This window comes from Suillus paluster, assembly GCF_016628075.1.
Source record: "Suillus paluster strain FC165 chromosome Unknown EDB91scaffold_33, whole genome shotgun sequence".
Classification (NCBI taxonomy): domain Eukaryota; kingdom Fungi; phylum Basidiomycota; class Agaricomycetes; order Boletales; family Suillaceae; genus Suillus; species Suillus paluster.
In genome coordinates, this window is record NW_024537593.1 from 234985 (window position 1) to 254955 (window position 19971).

Sequence of the window (19971 nt, forward strand, 5' to 3'; positions counted from 1 at the left end):
TGATTCGGAATTTCACTGTGAACACGTCGGGCATTGTTTTCCGAAATAGTTGTGATACAGTAAAACACACATTAATGAGAAGTTCGCGGTCAGGACTTCACCACAACTGCAATTACGAGGAAGGGGCGTCCCGACCACATCGGCTTCGCATGGCAAAGCACATCAGAATTGGGATGATCTGGTTTGAAGTGCAGTAAGTCGAGTGACGGACATGATAGACGTTGTGCTGTGGTACGGTGGTAAATGCTAGTAAGGTCATGAGAGCTGTGGTTTGGGTTCGAATCGCGAGTAACTATGAAGTGAAGAGGATGTTGAGGAGATGGCGCCCGAGTTGAAGTTGGCCAGCCTGCTCAGAACGGGCGTCATGTCGGAAGAAAGATAGTCCTGCACGTCGAAAATGCCACAAAGTACAAGTACACAGCAGTGACAAATGATGGCACAGATCCGCTTGTGTCGCCAACGGAGGCTGGCAAGACTCGTCGTTTTATGCCGTTTTTGACGGGCGCTTTTTACGGTTTTTCGGCGAAGATGCTTATCGGACACAGTGTTTTGTTTTGAATTGAATCAAGTTGAATGGCATGCTGCTTGAGTATGGATACTACGGAAGACGGTCCAACATCCAATTCAGAATATTATTGCGATTTTCATAAACAATGACACTCTTCGAATGTGTAAAAATATATATTTTCGGAATTGGTCACCTGTTGCGTGTGGCATACAGCAGCGTACAGCCTCAGCCAGCATCTCGTGAGTCACACATTACTCTTCTCCACGATGGGCAATAGACGGATCAGCAACGACCTCAAAGATGCTGCATTGCGAATGGCGAACAAAGGATATGCAACCAAAGAAATCCTCTCCATCACACAGATCTCAAAGTCAACCATCTACCGCACACAACGTCGTAAACGAGCCACTGGCAGTGTAGCCAAAATTCAGGCAATTGGCAGGGGCAGGCCTCGTACTTTCACCCAGCATGATATCCAGTTCCTCATTCGGCTTGCTCGCCATAACCCCACCCTATTCCTCGATGAATACCAGCTGAGACTTCAGGATGGCCGGTTTCTACAGACATCACTATCCACCATTCACCGATCTTTTGAGCGTGCTGGCATCAATCTCAAGCACATTGAGAAGATTGCAGCTGAACGTGACTCTCTATGTCACGCAGACTTCATTCGTCGTGTCTCGCAATACTCGCCAGCTTCATTACTCTGTTTGGATGAAGTTTCAAAAGATGACCGTACATACTCGCGTCGCTGGGGACGTGCTCCGCGAGGTGCACGTGCTGAGCAGCATCAACCATTTGTTCGGAAACGTCGGTTTTCAATGGTAGCAGGATTGGCTCTTGATGAGGGCATCATTGCTGCAAAAGTTGTTGAAGGATCATTCAATCGCAAGACTTTCATCGATTTTTTGCAAAATGATGTGGTTCGTTTTCAAACTGTCAGTGTCGTTGTGATGTATCAGTAACCTGTTATTATTAGCTTCCTATCACGACTCCATTTCCAGGGCCACGGAGTGTGTTGGTTATGGACAATGCTCGTATTCACCATGCGGAGGAAATCGAAGAGCTTGTTCATGCTTATGGTCAGTATAATAAAGCTTGTGATACGGAGTTGTCTCACTATTTTGTCAGGGTGTCGCATTGAATACTTACCACCATATTCCCCGGATCTCAATCCTATTGAGCAAGCATTCTCCGCAATCAAGTCACATCTCCGTCGCCAAGGGTTAGGGTTCTATGGGCCTAAGGCTCCTTACTATGAGCTGTACACTGCATGTTCTGTCATAACACCCGAGATGACTTGGGGCTTCTTTCGTCACTCGGGTTATCTTGCTTGACCATAGCATTGTTACAATACAGTAGCATAATATTATGAATGGGTGTCTGTGAATACTGCAGCCGAAAAATACACTTTGAAAGCTCGGAGCCATACAAACTAAGCATCAAGCATCCACCGTTCCTCGGCATCGCGAATATCTGCAAGCTCACCAAGAGACAGTCCAGCACCAAGCAAGTCAGCATTCTGAAGGAACCGAAGACAGTGTGGGCCTGTCACGTCAATGTTGTCCAACTTCTCACGTAGCCATAGCGATAGGTTGAAGCGTTCACAAAAATCAATCAAACTCAACTTCGGACGAAGAGCAGCAGGCTGTGGGATGTTGGCAGCATGATCAGGTCCACGTTTGCCATGCAGGAGGCCCACAATATCCTTGAAGTCATTGTTGATGACAATACTTGGTGCGGAGGATTGGGTTTGGGTAACTGTATTGAGACGTCGACGTGAGAGAGTAGCAATATCAGTCGGGTCTGCGTATGTAACATCGAAAATCTTCGTGTTTGGCGGATTGTCTAAGTCGACACCTGGCTGCTTGTTCGGACCAACCTATTGTGTAATAACCCTGTTAGTGACACATGCAGATTACATACTTCAGAACATCACGCAGACCATCGCAGCAGCCCACGTGTTGAGATGTAATGGTGTCAGGTTGACGTGTTTGGCGTCTGGTGGAGCTGGCCAGCAGATACGGAAACCACATGCTCGGTCTTCGCAGGTATACTGACGAGTCAGATTTGCAATTGCCTCGTTTTGCTCTATCTCCTCGTCAGTTGGTCCTGTTGCAGCCTTCGCAACATGAGTGACAAGAAGACAATCAAAACACATATATCTCACCCTCTTACCCGCAGGTTCGGCTTCAGCTTCTTCATCTTCTTCAGCTTCTTCGCCATCATCATACTACCATGTATTTAGCTTACTGCAAATCACATACAAACACCCAAAATACATACCTTGGTCTCGATGATAGTCAATTTGAAGGCTGGTGACCGGTGTTCTTTGACTTCCTCCATGATTGTGTCGAAATCACTGAGGTTTGCGAGAACAATATTCTTATAGTTCGTGCGAAGGATTGTGTACGTGATCGTGAAGTTGGTAGCCGAGAGAAGACCTGATCGATTCCCAATACCGTACATCATTTTCTCGGAGACGTCATAGTGTTCGAATGTTGTATCGAGAAGGTCGCGGAGGGTTGAATCTTCGTGGATGAAGAAGGCACGGTTTATGGGTGGTGATTTAGCATTCTTGTGGCGTTTTTCTCCAGTTGCTGGAGGTGGTAGAAGTGGGGTAAATGTCACGGAGACTGCGATACCCTTGCCATTGTTATATGCGCTCTCCAAAGGTTCTATAATGACAACATAAGGTCCCTGGTGTTCACTGTTCAGTACTGCGATAAAAACATACCATTTTCATTGAAACCATTGCCATGGACTCTAGCGTCGTCGCGAGTATCATCGTCGGACCCGAGTTGACTCATAGTCGCGCATATACTCAGTTGAATGTTGTTGTGTAACGCGCGTCGGGTACTACTTAGAGTACTACTCAGCCACACTCGTTTGAAACTTTTTTCTTTTTAGGTGAGTTTCATTATATTTGTAAATTGCAATAATTCTAATATTAATTATTTATGTAAGTATAAGCAAATTCAAAAAATGACAGTTCGCATTGCACGGCGTATAATTTCGCTGGATGCAGCTGCCAGTGACCTACACCTAATTCTTCGGGGCGAATTTGTCTCCCATACACCTCGCTATCATTCTTTGGGTCGAGAAACGGATGAAAGTCATGTGCAGATGCAGTCTTATGGCAGTACGAGGGCCCTAGGGTGAAGTAATGTACCGGTGCGAGTTTGACTACGTACTACGAAAAACTGTTCTCCCGAATCCTGGTTAATCGACCGCCCTGGAATCTTGACCTGTTCATGCACATGTCTCGTCCATGATTGCACTTCTTCTAGGTACCCGCTCGCTGGTCCAGGTCGATTGAACGAAAGTATGCGGAAGATTTTCAATATCCCGCACATCAATTGCCGAGGCACCAACGAGGAAGTGCTTCGATCACACCTGCTTCAGCATACAATGAGTAGGGTTTCACGCACCTTCCCCTTCCCATACTTGGGACGTTCTTGTGCACCATAGCCTGTGACGGACTACAGGTAACATGGCGCGTAGCAGTGAAGATTCTGAGTCTTATGTGCTTCTCAAGGTAGAAAGTTTCCCCTCGAACGCGCCGGTGTTATGTACTAACTCCGATGCGGCTGCATCGACTTGCTTGGCTGGTGGTTGAAGGTTCAACCTTATCCACCCCAATCACACTTTCCCGTAGAAGCATCGAGAACCGCGTTCCCGCGCGGTGCAAGGCAGAAACAAAGAAAGTATTGTTAATTTTTGTTGATGAGATGGAAGTCGTATGACACGTACACACTCCCTAGGCCTGCTCCAGCTTCACCACCGTGACTCTCACTTGTGCACTCGGCTACAGCATTCCCTTTCTTCTCATACACCTCCTACACCCTCTATGCCTGCGTCCCCAGATTCACGTGCTAAACATGGATTTTTGCTTTCTGGCATCCAGTTCTGGGTGGTGCACACGGTCTGCTTCGTAGGAACTTGATGTTCAATGGGAACATGACGCTGGTGGGGGCGAGCTGCCTGACTTGTGGTGTTGTGATAAGAGGGTGCAGAACTGGACGCCGGATACTTGCGGTATTATATCGACGCACAGCTTGAGCACACTGGTCATAATTGTGATGTGTCGACGTCTCAATTCGGACGTCAAATGTCCTACGACGACCGTATATAATCCTGTATACTTTAATCACACTTTGCACAGGTGCGGACTGGGCTTGTAACTATAGTTGCATGGTATTGATTTCGTTACAGCTCCGATTCACTGTCACTCCTATGGGTGTGCGGCCAAGTATCGATGTATCAAAATTTGATGCTAACTGGCGGATTTGGTGACAAGACGTAAGGGACCAACGTGGATCGAGCTGCCGTCTACTTCAATCTTTGAGGTAACTTCAGTTCGGATCAAAATTCGCTTCCGCCGCTATTGTGTGGTTTCAGAAATGAGAGGCTCATTTCTAAAATATCATCGATCGACTCGACCTTACGGTTCTTCATTCGCAAGGATCAACAACGACATTTAGAATCAAGCATTCCATGAAAGTTGAGGAGGTCTCTTTGATCACGTCTCCATACCTTTTCTCCCCCGACTATTGATTCGGCTTATTCCCTGCGAAGAGCTCGAATCAAACATGTTAGCACGACGGAGGGAACTGGAACGTGAGGCGCTGTTAGACGACGCAACGGCATGTTGCCCTTCTTCGGATGGGAGCGAAGGATCCACCACCATATGGTGCACAGCACCGCCAGGTTCCTCAGTGGCAGGGTGAGCAACCACGTTGTGATATCCCCCGACTTACTTACTCAACAAGAAGTAGGCAGGAATGAAGTCCTCCCTCCCCGGTGGTTAGAATCCAAGATGTCGGATGGTAAAACACAATATCAAGATGACACACTCATGACGGTTTCATGGAAGCGACCTTTACCAGGAGTGCAACCAGGTAAGCGAAGAATGTACCACTGAGAGCGGGGAACTGGTGTTTGACCATAGATCATCTCGGGCAACTCGTTCAATGATACGAATGGCACATCTCACCACTCGGTCGGTCCTACTTCGTTAACCACAACACTCGAACCACAACGTGGAAGACACCAGAACCAGAACGTCCAACAGTGGGCTTGACACCGGAGCGCATCATCGAGGGTCACTCCATGTGCGTATGCAGCCTTGCTTGGATTGGCGCCTGTTGCAGTATAATAAGCGCGTCATCCGATAGTTCAATTCGTCAGTGGACAAGACACGGAGAGCCAGCAGGAAAGCCTTGGAATAGTGTCAGAACGACGGTAGGCCCCATAGCAGTGTCTCCAGATGACACAATGGTCATAAGCGGAAGTGTCGACAGTAGACTACGGCTCTGGAACACAAGGAAGGACGGCATGGTCGACGAGCCATGGCAGGAGCATCGCGGTCCAGTAAGGTGCCTCGATTGGTCTCCCAGCGCCGTGGAGATAGCGAGTGGGTCGCAAGACGGGACCATACGACGCTGGAACCCGGATACGGGCAGATAAATAGCACTGCCGATAGAGGTTGGTTACACTTGGGTGTCTGCGCTCAGATACTCTCCACAGGGCGACAAAATCGCGAGCGGCGGGGAGGATGAGATGATCCGCGTGTGGTAAAGCGACGGCGAAATGCTCATTGAGATCAAGGGACACGAAGACTTGGTGGCGTCATCGCGTTGGTCCAAGGACGGCGCACACATATTCTCTGCGTCATTCGATAATACCATACGGAAATGGCAGTCAATTAATGACAAGGAGCTTGTTATGTCGCGCGGTCATACCCGCTGCCTTTATGTTCTCTCTTTTTCCCCCAATGAAAGCCATCTTGTTAGTGCATCGAGGGATCGCTCAGTTCGCATCTGGAACCTCAAGACCAATCAGCCAGTCGGTAACCCACTCTTACACGACGACGGATTCATGGCTGTTGCCGTTTCACCTGATGGAAAATGAATTACCAGTGCTGGATTAGATCCGAACGTCTATGTTTGGAGCCTGGAGGCAGCGCTCGCACGGCAGGCTGGTGGTCGTGTTCGCGTGCGTATGCACGCTGCTGTTGCCGACGTCTTTTTTAACGGCTTCTTGGTTGTCATTCAGAATGCAGATGTTGCCAATATAAAGCACGATGAAAATTTCAAGGCAAATAATCTCTACTTCTCTTGTATATCGGATCTCACTCCTTTACCAGGGACGCGCGACTCCATCTGGTAATGTGCGCCAATTAGTTGTGAACTAATCCTTCGAGCACTCATCCATCTCGTTAGATCTTCGACGCCCGCCTGGTCTCTAAACAGGAGACCAAAAACAGAGGCTTGGAGAGATATGTCAGTATAGCTTTTCTGAATTTTGCTAGTCTGACCCCGACACTGGAATTTTCACTTATTTCCTGTAGGAATCTCCGGCCTCCCCATCGACGTAGCTCCCGCTTGCGATGAAGATGTGAGTAGCTCACCATCGCTTCTCTTTCATATCATCGAGATAAATTTGCAGAGATATGGCATTGCCCCTCCCACCGAGGCAGAAGTGGCCGCCGCCATGCAATGTTCGAGTGGGAACGAGGCCACCAGTTCAATGCAACCAGTTCAAGCTGCATCGGGGGCACAAGGATCTCAAACGCGAACACGGGGGCGTGCTCGCGATATGGATGTGAGTGGCCCGCCATCGCTCCTCTCCAATATCGTTGAAATGAATTTGTAGAGAATTGCTATTGCCCCTCCCACTGAAGCGGAAGTGGCTGCAGCCATGCAACGTACCAGTAGCAACAACGTTGCTAATTTAACCCAACTGCAGCGGGAGCATGAGGGTCTCAAGGACGACCGCAAGGGTCAAATGGTGGAACAGGAGAATTCTCCTATGAAGTTAGCTACTGCGAACTTTTCTTCAGTTGTTGTCGTTCCCCTTCACATCAGCCATGAGGGCACTTACTGAAATACTCTCTGTCAATCGATAATTTACCCACTTTCGTCTCGTGTGCGTTTACGACCTATCTCACACCCAGCTCGTGCCGTCCTATGTACATGAGCATGATATTATTCTAGATGATTTTATGCTATCTTCCAGATTATGACTACTCACTCCTGGTGTTTAGAATGTGTTATGACTACCAGAGAAATGACTTGTCTGTCTCATAATAAAATCAACGAACGCGCGAAATGCTACTCAATACGTCGGTAGTCTCCCCTAGCCAGACCAATCGAAGGAAGACAATCGTTTCTTCGTATTATAAGTCGGGGTTTCCCGGATTGGTTTTGCAGCACTGTTGACAGAGACATTTTGAATCGTACATCATGTAGTACTTAGTCATGTCCTGCAGACCACACTCGATATTCCTCAAAAACGTCGGTAGCAAGTCTGAAGGCGTCGATCCGCTTGGCTGTGGTGGTTCCACCTCTTCAACTTCCATTATCCCGTAGACGCATCCGCGTTCTCGCCCAATATAGTGAAGTGCTCCCCAAACGTTAGCTTCAGGAGATGGAAGGCGTATGATACGCACATCCGAGAAGTAAGTACTAACATTCCTGCTCCCCTTCACCCATGTGCATTGCATCCGTGTCTGAACTGGGTACAATGACCGTCTTTTCAGATTCGACTAGTCAACTCTCACTACCGTGACCTCACCCACATACTCGGCTCCGCGTTGCGGAACCAAACCCTTGGTAGTGCGCATGATCCGGGAACGTGACCCTGTTGGGGGTGAACAGCGTAGTGTGTGGTGTCGTGACAATACGGCGCAGAGCTGGACGCCGGATGCTCATGGGGAGCGTACCAACACTCTCGGGGACATCGATCAATAATAGGGATCTCGGTCGTCGGATGTCAAAGCCAAAAATGGAGGCTTGAGTAGATATGTCAGTATAACTTTTGGTTCCTGAACTCTAAGCCTGACACTAATACAGGGCGATGACTTCTGGGGCAATGATAAACACCACACGCCTCGTCGCACAGACACAAGGCTTGACTGGTGGAGCGGAAGAAAGTATCTATGAAGGGGTAAGTTGCTGCGGATTTTTCTTTGGTCGTCATCGTTCCATTCCGCGTCAGTCATGAGGTCATCGGCTGAAATAGTTTGTTTCGCTCGATACGTGAAATATATTATTATTGTTTTGTCAGAACGTCTACGGAAAAAGATTCAAGGCATCTTACCAGCAAACTTAGAAGCATGATGGTGCGCATAGTACGATGAATTTAGTGTCGTTCAGTACTGGCTTTGAGTGAGAGGTCAACCAGTCACAGCTAGATTGTTGACTTTTGTCTCGTAGCTGTGATTTTCCCGGTGCCGGTGATGTGCAAAAAGTGCTGCCCCGAGGTCGGCTACAACTTGAAGGGCGGTGTGCGTAAGCGTTCAGCCGACCGTACGGCAGCCCGGTTGGTTCGAACTTCGATTGTTCTCGTCATTAAAGTTTGGCTCAGATAGATCATAGATGAGTGCTTTGAACTCGTTGGAGGTGGGGTGACGGTATCAACATGACACCCCACCTCTAGTTTGAAACGGTTCCACAGTGGAGAGATATGGCAGTCTCGTGGATTGATACCTATGCATATGAGGTATTTTTGAAACCCGGTAGTAGACGGTCCGCCATGAACGGCAAGTTGAGCTTGATTTGCTTCCGTCACTTGGCAAGACGGTGCCAGTTTCGCATCTAGGCGTCCTTTGAAATTACCATATTCTTACAATGCTGTCAACCGGTAGTGAGTACGCTATTACCCGACTGCGTAGACGTCTGCCCTGTGAAAGCATTAAGGTAGAAAACTATAAAGTTTTCTTAAGGTAGACGTAGAGATGGTCGGATGAAATTAAGCTGTGCCGCAACGTCAAACTTGGCGTTTGTTGAACTTACGCCGTGTCACAGTTTACTAGCTGCCTCGCCAGTGCTAGTACTCGTTTGGTCCGTGTTGGCCAGCGTTGGCCTCGTTCCATCATATAAGATACCCGCTACGTTTTGCGTTATATATATAACTTGTCAAGGCTAGCTGCCGGTGACTAGCTTATAGAGCCGCTATCACTCAACGAGTTGAACTGTAGAAACCAGTCAAGCTCATATCTCCTTTGCGACACCCCCTTCTCGCTTTCCTGTGCCCGTTATAATTGTGGTTCATATAGACCTCGTGCGTTCCTTCGATCTTGTAACTGAAAATCATTAATCATTATTGACTATCATACCTATCAAAGGTCTATTATGGCTCAATCAGGAGGACACTGGCACCCCAATCCACAGCTCATGCAGCAACATTCCATTCCTCAGGGTTGGCAAGGCACCTGGCCGCCGCCACCTGGTGTTGCTCTCCCTCCAAATTTCCCCGGTCCACCACCCATGCCGGCTGGCGCCAACGCCCACCCTCATTGGAAGGCTGGCTTCTGGCAGTACAACCCTGCCTATAATAATGCAGGTCACGGTGTCCCATGGGCACCTGGCATGGGGTGGGCCCAGAACGTCCCTGCTAACTTCAACCCTTACAAGCGCGTCCCGCGTCCGCCAAGTCCGAGTTACTGGCAGACAAAGCTTACCGAGAATGGTCTTGGTTTGGAGAACATGGTCCCTGCGAGGTGCGTGCGTGGTTTCACCTTCCGAGATGATCTGGCTCGAAGGGCACTGTAGAACAGATCGAGAACGAGAGTCAACTAGAGAGGCACAAGGAGATGCTGCACCACAAACTCCTTGGATATGGAATCCGCCGAGTTTGTTTCAACCAGATGGAGCAGACCGCGCGACCCCCACGAAGGACTTTAACAATCGTCGCAGCTCGCAAGATAGTAATCGGAGTAACTCCACCCCGACCAGGGACCATGGACCCCCGAGAAGAAGTTCACAGGACAGCCATAACACAGCAAGCACGGGCACACCTGTACGAGACTATTTTTACAGTCATCCGCAAACGTCAAGACATGGTTCCTTAGACAGCCTCAACTCTCGGCCACAGGGTATGAGCCAACAACCCATTTCTTCGGCAACTCCGCCACCACCATCGTCACATGGTCGTGCAGGTTCGATTTACTCAAGTCGAACATCATCGTCAGGACCGCTACGGGCACCTCCCTTTCCAGCTCCGCCACCTTCATCTTCATCTACATCAACGTCGTTTGCAACCCGTTCACAACAGCCTCTTCATGCGCCCGTATTCACCAGAGAGCCAGAGTCATTTACGTCCAGGGGAGACCTCCAAACGACATTCTCATCCAATATCGTGCGGACCCCTACTCACTATCAAGGGACACAAAGACATGCGGATGAGGCTCTTGACCATCTTTCGCGCTCATCTTCAGCGCCTCAGCAGAACGCCTCGGCGTCCTCTTCCCGCGGTCTTCCAGTGCCGGAACCCCTTTCGCGGCATCATTCATTCCCAACCACGTCCTCACCGTCCTCGATAGCTTCACTGTCCACATTTACGGAGGGTATGGCTAGCGCACTGAGCCCCCTCGTCGATTCCGCGGCCAGATCTGCTGCTCCTGGTTCATTATCACGAAGTAGGACAGAGCCTGTGATCCCGCCGGCCCATTTGTCAACCATCCCGGAGTCTATGACGTCGTCTGTTCATTCGAGCGCTGATGAATTTTTCTATCCTCTATCCGTACCTCCAGATTCTGACGAGGAATCGCCAGAACCGTCCCCTTCGCGTGTTCGCGTTCGCCAGCGGGAGAGAGAACGTGAACGAGAGAGAGAGCGCGAGCGACACAGAGACAGGAGCCAGGAATACGAGAGAGATCGCGAGCGACATAGAGAAAGGAGCCGGGATCACGAGAGAGATCGCGAGCGAAACAGAGATAGGAGCCAGGAATACGAGAGAGCGAGTCGTCTGACACCATACAACAGTAGCTCGCGGTCCTCGAATCCTCTCCCACCGCCCCCGATGGAACGCCCCAACCCAGCTGCGTCCGCACCGCCTCCTCAGTCTCCCGAGCCTGCACACTATGTACGACGTGTACGGAAGGGGTTCTGGAACCGACGTGGTGACTACCTCACATCGAATTCGTATGTCGTCTATGCACCAGAGGACAAGGCGTACCCTGCAGAGTTGCGGGATTACCCAGACGAGGCGGAGGGATATAAAGATCAGTATGGTGCCTTTGTGCCGTATCTGCCAGAGAGGCCAGAGTTACCTGCGAGTTTGCCATATCATGGACGACCTCCAGCGCAGCCATATGACAGCGTGAGTGTTGTGCATTTCTATTGGTCGATGACTTGGTTGATGGGACCTTAGTTTGTCGTTTACAGTTATCATTGAGGGATAATAATTTATTGCCATCATTGGTGGTTCGCGTTCACCAGAGCATACATAAAACAGATCTGGTACATTGTATAAGTATAATCATAAATGCCACGGACGGAATGAGACGAAACGCTACAGGGATACAACTAGACACACGAAATCAAGCCGAAAAGAACAGGCATAATAATATCGAAAAAGCAAACTATGTCAGCGAAGGGGTATCACAGAAAGTCTAGCCCAATTCCACCATGTTTGTGTCGCATGTGGTCGTAAATACCGTCTCCCTTAGGGAATGTTGCGAGACATTCCCAGCAGATGTGCGTTTGACACCTAGTGCAGGTCATGTGGTTGCAACCTTCGCTGCGTTCTATAGGAGTCTTGCAGCCAGGGCAGTTCTTGACATCATGAGTGGCTGTCCATTCATGGAACAGCTTGTCCTCTGCTACGTCCCGCTCTTCACAGGTGAGCCCATCATGAGCCTCCGCATGACAACCGGAACAGATGCGAACCAAACAAGATGGACACTGGAGGATTGCGCTGGCAGGAGTGGCACGATATACCTGTGCGCAGTCCGGAGTTGGGCAGTGATGGAACTCGTCCGTCCGCACGTGGACGTGCGACCAGAATGATGCCTCACACAGGGCGGCGAAATCATCACCAGAAAGGATCTTTTTGGCGTGGAGGAGTGAGATGCGTTCGGTGCAGGATGCGTCATCGCCAAGGCAGGTGAGAGGGAATGTTTTATTTTCAACTGCGGACATGAGATATCCCTCGAGGCAAGATGTACACCAACTATGTCCGCAGTTGAGAAGGGTCGGGACTGATGCTTCAGTGAAGCAAACGGGACAGACAGATTGTGGAGATGGCGTGGAGCTATTCGTGTAGCGGCTTTGTACCTTCTCTACCGCCTCACAGGCGATGCGATAAGCCTGTTCGTTGCCTCGTACGACAAGAACGCGCTGATTCGAGAGCTGTTGCACGTAGCAATTCTCAGGACCGAGGGATTTCTGCAGGGTCAAGAGGTCTGCGCCAACAAATGGACCCACCATCTTGCCTGATAGAGGGATGGGCCACCTGTGTCGCGCCTGCAACTCTTCGAACCGCGTCATAATATCCCGTCGAGCAAGTTGACGCTGTCCGATTGGGCCCAAAAGCAAGATTTTCCCCATCCGAGTTCGTAGTACAATTCCGGGATATCGACTCTCTAACTCACGGAGGAACGACTGGCCGGCTGGGTGAGCAAAGAATCTGTCCCATATGGGTTTCTTCTGGAGAGTTACGACTTCACCATGTTGAAGTTGTTCGAATTCTGCTTTGGCAATCCCAAGATTGCTTAAGTTTTCGGCAGAGATCCTGATGTAGACAGGGCCATCAGGCGACGGGAGGCGGTCAGCAATGGTCACGTCATGGTGGAACCTTGTGCGCCACGACCACCGAAGGCGAGTGATGTCTCCTTCTAGCATCTTAAACTGGCTCAACGGCAACGTAAAGTTGAGAGACTGCACATGACGAGCTGATATGTAAATTTTTCCTCCCATCGCACGAGGATATTGGCCATCCAGATAATCCCTGGCGTTGCTGGCATCCGCGTGGGACTCGAAGGTCGCCCAAGCGAGCACCGTACCCTTCCAGATAGGAAGAGCTAGATCAAGGTTGGAGAGATTCCCGCATGAGCGGAGCATGCGAACTACTGTTTGGCGAGCATTGTCGGGTGATTGATAATTGGGACGTTCGAACACGATGGACTCTGCATTTCCGAACTGCTCCAAATCCTTTCTCTCTGCATCGGAAGGAAGGTGAGAAAACATGACGCTGTAGGCACCAACTGCAGGTAGGCCTTCGTACAAGGCCGCTGTGAGAACGTTGTCCTTCATCACAAATCCAGTGGCGGTTGCAATCGCGACTTTGGCCTCATCAAGGGTCGCATACCCTGCATACCCTACCCGCTGGGGCGCAGTCCAGGTAATGCGGACTGTGGTATCCCTGAGGACTGTGGTACCGCGGGCGGTAGTGTTCAAAGTCAGCTTCGCGGTAAGTCTCCTGCCCTGGAATTGCCGTCCTTGAAGATCCATCGAAGCCTTCATGGCTTGCGCTGCAGTAGAAAATTGCGCTTTGATGGCCGAGCGCTTGCCATCCTTTCCGTCCGAAATAAATAGCTCATCCACTTGGCCGAAGGACTCCAAAAGGGAGCGAATTTGGGGTTCCTTGGTGGACGGCGACACGTCTCCAATGTGTACCCACCGAGTTTCGAATCCCGTAGTCACGTCCTGTACTTCGAAACCGTTCCGTAGTTTGACTATGATATGATCGGAAATTGTCACTGGTATGACAAAATCGTCGTTTCGACGTGTGGGAGGAGATGGTATGCCGGGCGGCGGATTCCGTGAAACAGAGTTACTGGTAACTGTCTTTTGTGCAGGGTTGGGGTTACGGGGCGCTGATGCGCGATCGACATGCGTGTTTCGGACAATCGCAGGTGACGAGCCGGAAGATGACGGAGCATTCGCTTTCACCATGGGAGACGGTAGGCCGGGAGGCGGGTTCCGTGAAACAGAGTTGCTAATAACCGTCTTCTGTGCAGGGTGGGGATCGCGGGATGCTAGTGCGCCACCAACATGCATGTTTCGGACAATCACAGTTGACGAGCTAGATGATGTCGGAGCATTCGTTTTCAACGCGGGAGACGGTAGGCCGGGCGGCGGGTTCCGTGAAACAGAGTTGCTGATAACCGTCTTCTGTGCAGGTTGGGGATTGCGAGGTGCTGGTGTGCGATCGACATGCGTGTTTCGGACAATAGAGCTGGATGATGACGAAACATTCGTTTTCAACATGGGAGACGGCAGGCCGGGCGGCGGGTTCCGTGAAACAGAGTTGCTAATAACCGTCTTCTGTGTAGGGTGAGGGCTGCGAGGCGCTGGTGGGTCATTGACATGGGTGTTTTGGACAACCGGACATGACGAGCTCGATGAGGACGACGGAGAATTCGTTTTCGACGCGTTCTACAAGTACATGTTAGGGAGTAATGAGTATTACCAGACTTATGGAACTCACATCATCGGCTGGACGTTCGTGCAGGTGAGGGCACGGAGCATTCTTGCACCGACCATCCAACCAATTACGACAAACTTCTTTAGGTCGGGGACCATCGGAACTCACATCATCGGTTGGACGTTCGTGCAGGCGATGGCACGGAGCATTCTTGCACCGACCATCCAACCAATTACGACAAACTTCTTTAAGTCGGGGACCATCGAGCTACATGGAATAAGCACCAGGAATTGGGCGTGAGGAGATACACATACCTTACGCGTGCATTCTGATAAACCATTATTTGATGCCACCCGAGAAGGCCCTCGTGCATCGCAGGCTTTCATTGCCAAAGGTACTGGCGCAATGGACTCAGCACTACGGGACGTGCCAGAAGATGCAAGTGGGGTTGAGTCTACGGGCATTGAAGTGAGATTACTATTTTCGGTCATCTACATGAAGATAATACCTCTAGGCATGTCGTGTTGAGTGTCGCTGTCGCGAACAGGTGGTTGATTCCTTACGGGACGGTTGTAACTCTGAGTAGATGAGTCATCATCACGATCCGATCAAATCATGATGGTGTCGAACTTGCCTGACGCCCGTGCGCGAAAGGACACTGCTGCCGCGTACAATTTTTCCTATAAAGCCAAAGGTGGCAGGTGCGATTGCTGGGTATTATTCTATGGGCGTAGTGGCATTCATTGTCACAGACACCAAAGAACCAATTCCTGCACATTTCCTCCTCGCCTGAACTTGACGAACTTGGCGTATCCTCCTGGCCAAGAGGATCAATACAGCCATCAGAAGTGTCAGTAGAGACAAACTACTGCTCACCGTAGCAGCATTCGATTGCATAGGGGCAGATGATTCTTTAAGGGTAGGTGTCAGGCTTGAAGGCTGTAATCTCTCTTGAACGGATGGCAGTTTGACACTACTTGAAGTGATAGGCGATATTGGAGTTTCGGGGGCATCTGGTTTAATTGTGACAGTTTCAACACCTACGACTAAGATCTCGGGTCCGGATGATTCGGCAGACTGTACATTGCGAGTCATTTCCTACAAGATTGATTACTAATCGGTTTTCCCGAAAGCCCAAGGAGATTGGCTACTACCTTCGCCTTGGAAGGTGGAGGAAGGCTGACGCGGACTGACAGTGCAGGTACCAACGTGCCACTTCGGACAGCAGGCGACTGTAAACCCGGGGGTCGCTTAGGTGGCTCAGGTGGAGCATTCGGGCCACTCAGCGCTCGCATCTTTACATCCGGATTGTCTCGCAGGGGTCGAGGGGACTCCTTCTGAACACATGGGTCATCAACATGAGGAGACATGAGTGCTGCCGGAGTTGGTGGTGTGGGGCCTGTGGGCAGTGTATGCTTGAGAAGAATCAATTAGTTTCCTCGTTCATGCGAAGGTGTGGTTGCGACATACTTTATTAACGTGAAGACGAGGTTCAACTTGATCAGTAGGAGATTGCAGGTGTGGGGTACTCAATGGAATACCAATGTGAATACCTTGGGCAGACAGCGCGGCCTTAATATCCAATTCCTAGCGCTCATGAAAAACTGTGGATGTTATGGACGTGTAATGCGCACTCACAGGTTCAGGTGAACGTGGATTGTGGCAAGGTAACAATGGACTGGAGTATTGTCGTGTTGATTCTGCATTGTTTATCGTGTGTGGTCTCGGTCCAGTCGTAGAAGACACAGGAATACCCAGCTGCTTTGGGAAGGGAGAATGGTCTAGGCTTGGATTTGGCTGACCCATCCTATGCCATGCACATGAAGGTGGTTTCACAGAGACGAAACAGCCTGACTTACAATGGTTCTACACGCAGCTGCTTGGGGAATGGAGACTGGTCAAGGCTTAAATTTGGCTGAACCATCCTACGCCATGCACATGAAGGTATTTTCACAAAGGAGAAACAACAGGACTCACAACGGCCCCGGATGGCTCTGCGCCTGCATTCGAGGCGGGATCACGCGAGGGGGTCGTTGGACATTTTGGAGGCAGGCCACAGCCTCATGATAACTAGGCGGACAGACCTCAGAGACCTGAAACTAGTTAGTGAGTACGATGTGATGAATATGGCAGCAGACGTACCTCGTTAACTTTGGGCGCCACATATCGTTTGGACCCTCTGTTATAACCAACGACTTTGACAGGTGTGACGCAAGGCGGTTCTTTTCCGCGAGCGACACTCCGTGTATGTCTTTGGTGCTGCGATGCAGAGGTATATTTGTCGATTGTCTTGCCGTGTGGTGCCATATCGTCAGGATACAGCCTGGGTGGTGGAAAGATGTTGGAATCCCTACGGACTTCGCGTTGCACAAGCATGATAGCTCACAGTATAAGACAAGGAGTACTAGTATCGAGAATGGTCTGGTCAATGTTTGACGCTGGAAGTAGGGGACCAGAGATTATATCAATTTACTAGTCACGAACTGGTTAACTAAGCAGAGGGGCCCGGGTAGTGAATAATTACTTATTTATTATATAATACAAACAATATTGTGCACGGACTACATACAACTTCAGGCTGAGTGTATCATATCCAGCCTCAGGGCGCGGCATATTTGAAGACTAGGAGACTGACATGGAAGTGGTTGATTCCTCAATAAGCATTGATTAGAATCCTTGAACAAGGATTCCCGCAATGACAATTAGCATACACGTATGCTAAATTTAAGGATACAATTTCTGACTTGACGCAAATAATGTGCAGAAAATTTACAAAACAGCAACTAACGTTCAATAAGAGATAGAAGAGGGATACGGGCCACGCAGAGTTTCTTGGGTAGCTCTACGACAGATCCTATCGGGTATACGAGATATGCGAGGCCCAGCAAGTCGTCGAATGATCCGCGGGTCCAAGCCGTCATTCCTTTGTAGATCCCTGAAGTTCGAGACAAGTGACACATTCTCCTCCGGGTAAGGGTCGAGACGCCAGGAATATTCTTTCGGCTGCACTTGTTGTTTTGAACCACGGAACTTGTGTAATAGCTGACTTTTGATGCTGGAAACAGCGACGCTAGTCTGCAAGAGGAACACAGATGAATAAAAAATAACAGAATATCAAGTCTTGAGGTACCATGAGAAGTGATAACATCACTTCTAGAAAACGCCAGAGGAATACCAAGAAACTAGTTGCAACTTGAAAAGTCTTGAAGCCGAGGAATGACGCTAGCATAGACGTGTCAGAAAAACCGGGTGCAATGGATAGAGATACAAACTGGGTTCGACAAAATGCAAAAGCCACCGCAGATTAAATAGCCATGTGTTGTGTTTTGACCTGCGCTGAAAGTTGTCAATGAGTGCAAGAGCCGTTTGATTGATTGTTTCAAGTTCGCGATGAGTCGCCTTTGTGAGCTGAGAAATTCTGTCGTCAAGAAGTGAAACAGACTCTGCGACCTCTCGTTGAATCTCTTGCGTGTGCACTACTTGGGAAAAAGAGGTCTCCAAGGAGACCGTAAGCCCTGTGATCACACTCTGCAGGTCATGGAAGGACTAAATTGCAGTTGTTGTCAACCCGCAACAAAAATGAGAGAAAATCGGTCACATTTTGCATTGCAAAAAAATTCCCGTCAAGCGCAGACCATTTCTGCTGAACCTGATCCTGGGAGGTCGATCAGAAGAATTTCACGGAAAATAGTCAGAAGACCGTACCGCGACTGCCCGAGATTGAAGGCGCTGCTCTAACATCAGCGATGCGAATTCTTCGATTTCAGCGGTCAAACGCGATTCGACGAGTGACAGCAACGACGACATGGCTGCCGAATGCTGTGTATTCCTTCAGGAAACTTCAAAAACACGGAGAGCGAGAGCAATACGCTTAATTCCATATCATCTATCATCCGGTCAACCTAGGAATGTTAGCTTTCATCGATAAGCCACAGAAAAGTTACCTTGTCCAATGAACGAATACGATCGTCGAAGCTCTGCTGGCTGATAACTGACAAGGTAGTCTCCATCTTTGCGAACAGCTGCAGGTAGTTCGTCCATAATCTGTGTCTAAAGATATCAGAAGGTCACCCACTGATTGCGCATGTTGAACGATGGAAGTGGACGTCACATCTGCGACGTCGCGTATATTACTGTTAGTCGATTTCAACACATTGATAAGATCGCCCAGGTCCTGTTGGAGATGATCAACTGCGCAAGTTCGATTATTAGAGGAATGCTTCAACTGTGGATGATCGCTCCCAGTTCTGGCGTGCAGCTGTGAAACCCTTTTGCTGTTCTAGAATAAAGCGAATAAGAGCGAGTTTCTCTAGCGTTATATTTCTATAGATATCCTTTGCGGTGTCTAGATAGTGAAACGTCAGAGAAACAGCTACCATCTCCATTAAAACACACCAATTTCCATCCAACGACGAAACGCAAAGCACAGCTGGGCTGATCGCAGCAATTAGCAGAACAGCCAAGAAATGATCCAGTCTCACGGATTTCTCGCAGGTACCCAGAGTAGCTAGACCAAAATTGAGCGCTCCGAGAGAGTGCGCTGGGGATTAATGAGCATTCGCCGAGTCTTGATCAACAACGACTTACTCGACACAATCACCTACTACATGATGCGGGACGGGTGATCCGACACCGCTAGAAAATGGAGAACACTCGAGAGGGGGCGTATGGTGGCGAGCTGTAGCAAGTTCACAAAGGGTGAGCCTGATAGCAACTAAACGAATATAAGGAAGGTCTCAGAGTGTGAACATCAGACCGAAAAAAACCTTGTATGCGTTCGTCCTCACTCATGTGAGACTCCTCGCATCGACTCTGGGCGTGTCTTGCGGCATCTTGAAAGCAGTCACTTTTACGCATATATCCATCAAATGCGCCTAAAGCTCATGAGATTCCTGTCCCGCATCGAATGCAAAGATTGCGATCACCGGTGTGTTTGGAGATCAGGTCGATCTCTTCGTGTGATAGTCCAGCTAGGAGAGAGCGTCACATACATGAAAGAACAAGGGCCACCGCAAAAAGTACCGTGCATCTCAGGTGAAAATAGTTGAGTATCACTGTGCTTGGCAGACTGAACAACGCGTGGTTGATCCGGAGATTGACGCGACCAAGACCAGGCGATGCAGTATCTGACGAAAAATGCAAATATAATGAGCCGGGAAGCCTTTAGCGCCATCGGAATATTGGTATATGAATAACAAAATCGTTGAACTAGGGGTTCCAGCGAGAGACGAAGTTGCACGGACGTTTCCGAAAGCTTAGTCAGCCGACCTGTGCCTCGCCCAAGCCACGCCTGTGTCAGAGTTACATCG

General features: G+C 49.5%; 4 protein-coding genes across 4 annotated transcripts; 1 reads left to right on the forward strand and 3 right to left on the reverse strand.

The window, feature by feature from the left end:
• The first annotated feature begins 9272 nt into the window (after positions 1-9272).
• Positions 9273-11792, forward strand: EDB91DRAFT_465991 (uncharacterized protein). The gene is made up of 4 exons (XM_041327352.1): positions 9273-9574; positions 9639-10013; positions 10066-11614; positions 11666-11792. Exons 2-4 carry the CDS (start codon positions 9646-9648, stop codon positions 11687-11689), a joined length of 1941 nt encoding a protein of 646 aa, XP_041176250.1. The 5' UTR covers positions 9273-9574; positions 9639-9645; the 3' UTR covers positions 11690-11792.
• Positions 11781-15490, reverse strand: EDB91DRAFT_466018 (uncharacterized protein). Its single transcript, XM_041327353.1, has 5 exons — positions 15297-15490; positions 15171-15240; positions 14977-15116; positions 14726-14929; positions 11781-14673 (listed from the first exon to the last, which is right to left on the reverse strand). Exons 1-5 carry the CDS (start codon positions 15438-15440, stop codon positions 11896-11898), a joined length of 3336 nt encoding a protein of 1111 aa, XP_041176251.1. The 5' UTR covers positions 15441-15490; the 3' UTR covers positions 11781-11895.
• EDB91DRAFT_466050 (uncharacterized protein) lies at positions 15269-16817 on the reverse strand. The gene is made up of 6 exons (XM_041327354.1): positions 16805-16817; positions 16522-16755; positions 16301-16469; positions 16133-16249; positions 15539-16077; positions 15269-15479 (listed from the first exon to the last, which is right to left on the reverse strand). Exons 2-5 carry the CDS (start codon positions 16584-16586, stop codon positions 15754-15756), a joined length of 675 nt encoding a protein of 224 aa, XP_041176252.1. The 5' UTR covers positions 16587-16755; positions 16805-16817; the 3' UTR covers positions 15269-15479; positions 15539-15753.
• A 562-nt stretch (positions 16818-17379) lies between these two features.
• EDB91DRAFT_1347715 (uncharacterized protein) lies at positions 17380-19950 on the reverse strand. The gene is made up of 15 exons (XM_041325939.1): positions 19685-19950; positions 19588-19632; positions 19429-19536; positions 19250-19376; positions 19144-19202; positions 19058-19096; positions 18889-19007; positions 18738-18836; positions 18607-18684; positions 18532-18564; positions 18368-18481; positions 18261-18317; positions 17935-18208; positions 17793-17884; positions 17380-17737 (listed from the first exon to the last, which is right to left on the reverse strand). Exons 1-15 carry the CDS (start codon positions 19833-19835, stop codon positions 17453-17455), a joined length of 1680 nt encoding a protein of 559 aa, XP_041176253.1. The 5' UTR covers positions 19836-19950; the 3' UTR covers positions 17380-17452.
• Positions 19951-19971: the final 21 nt, after the last annotated feature.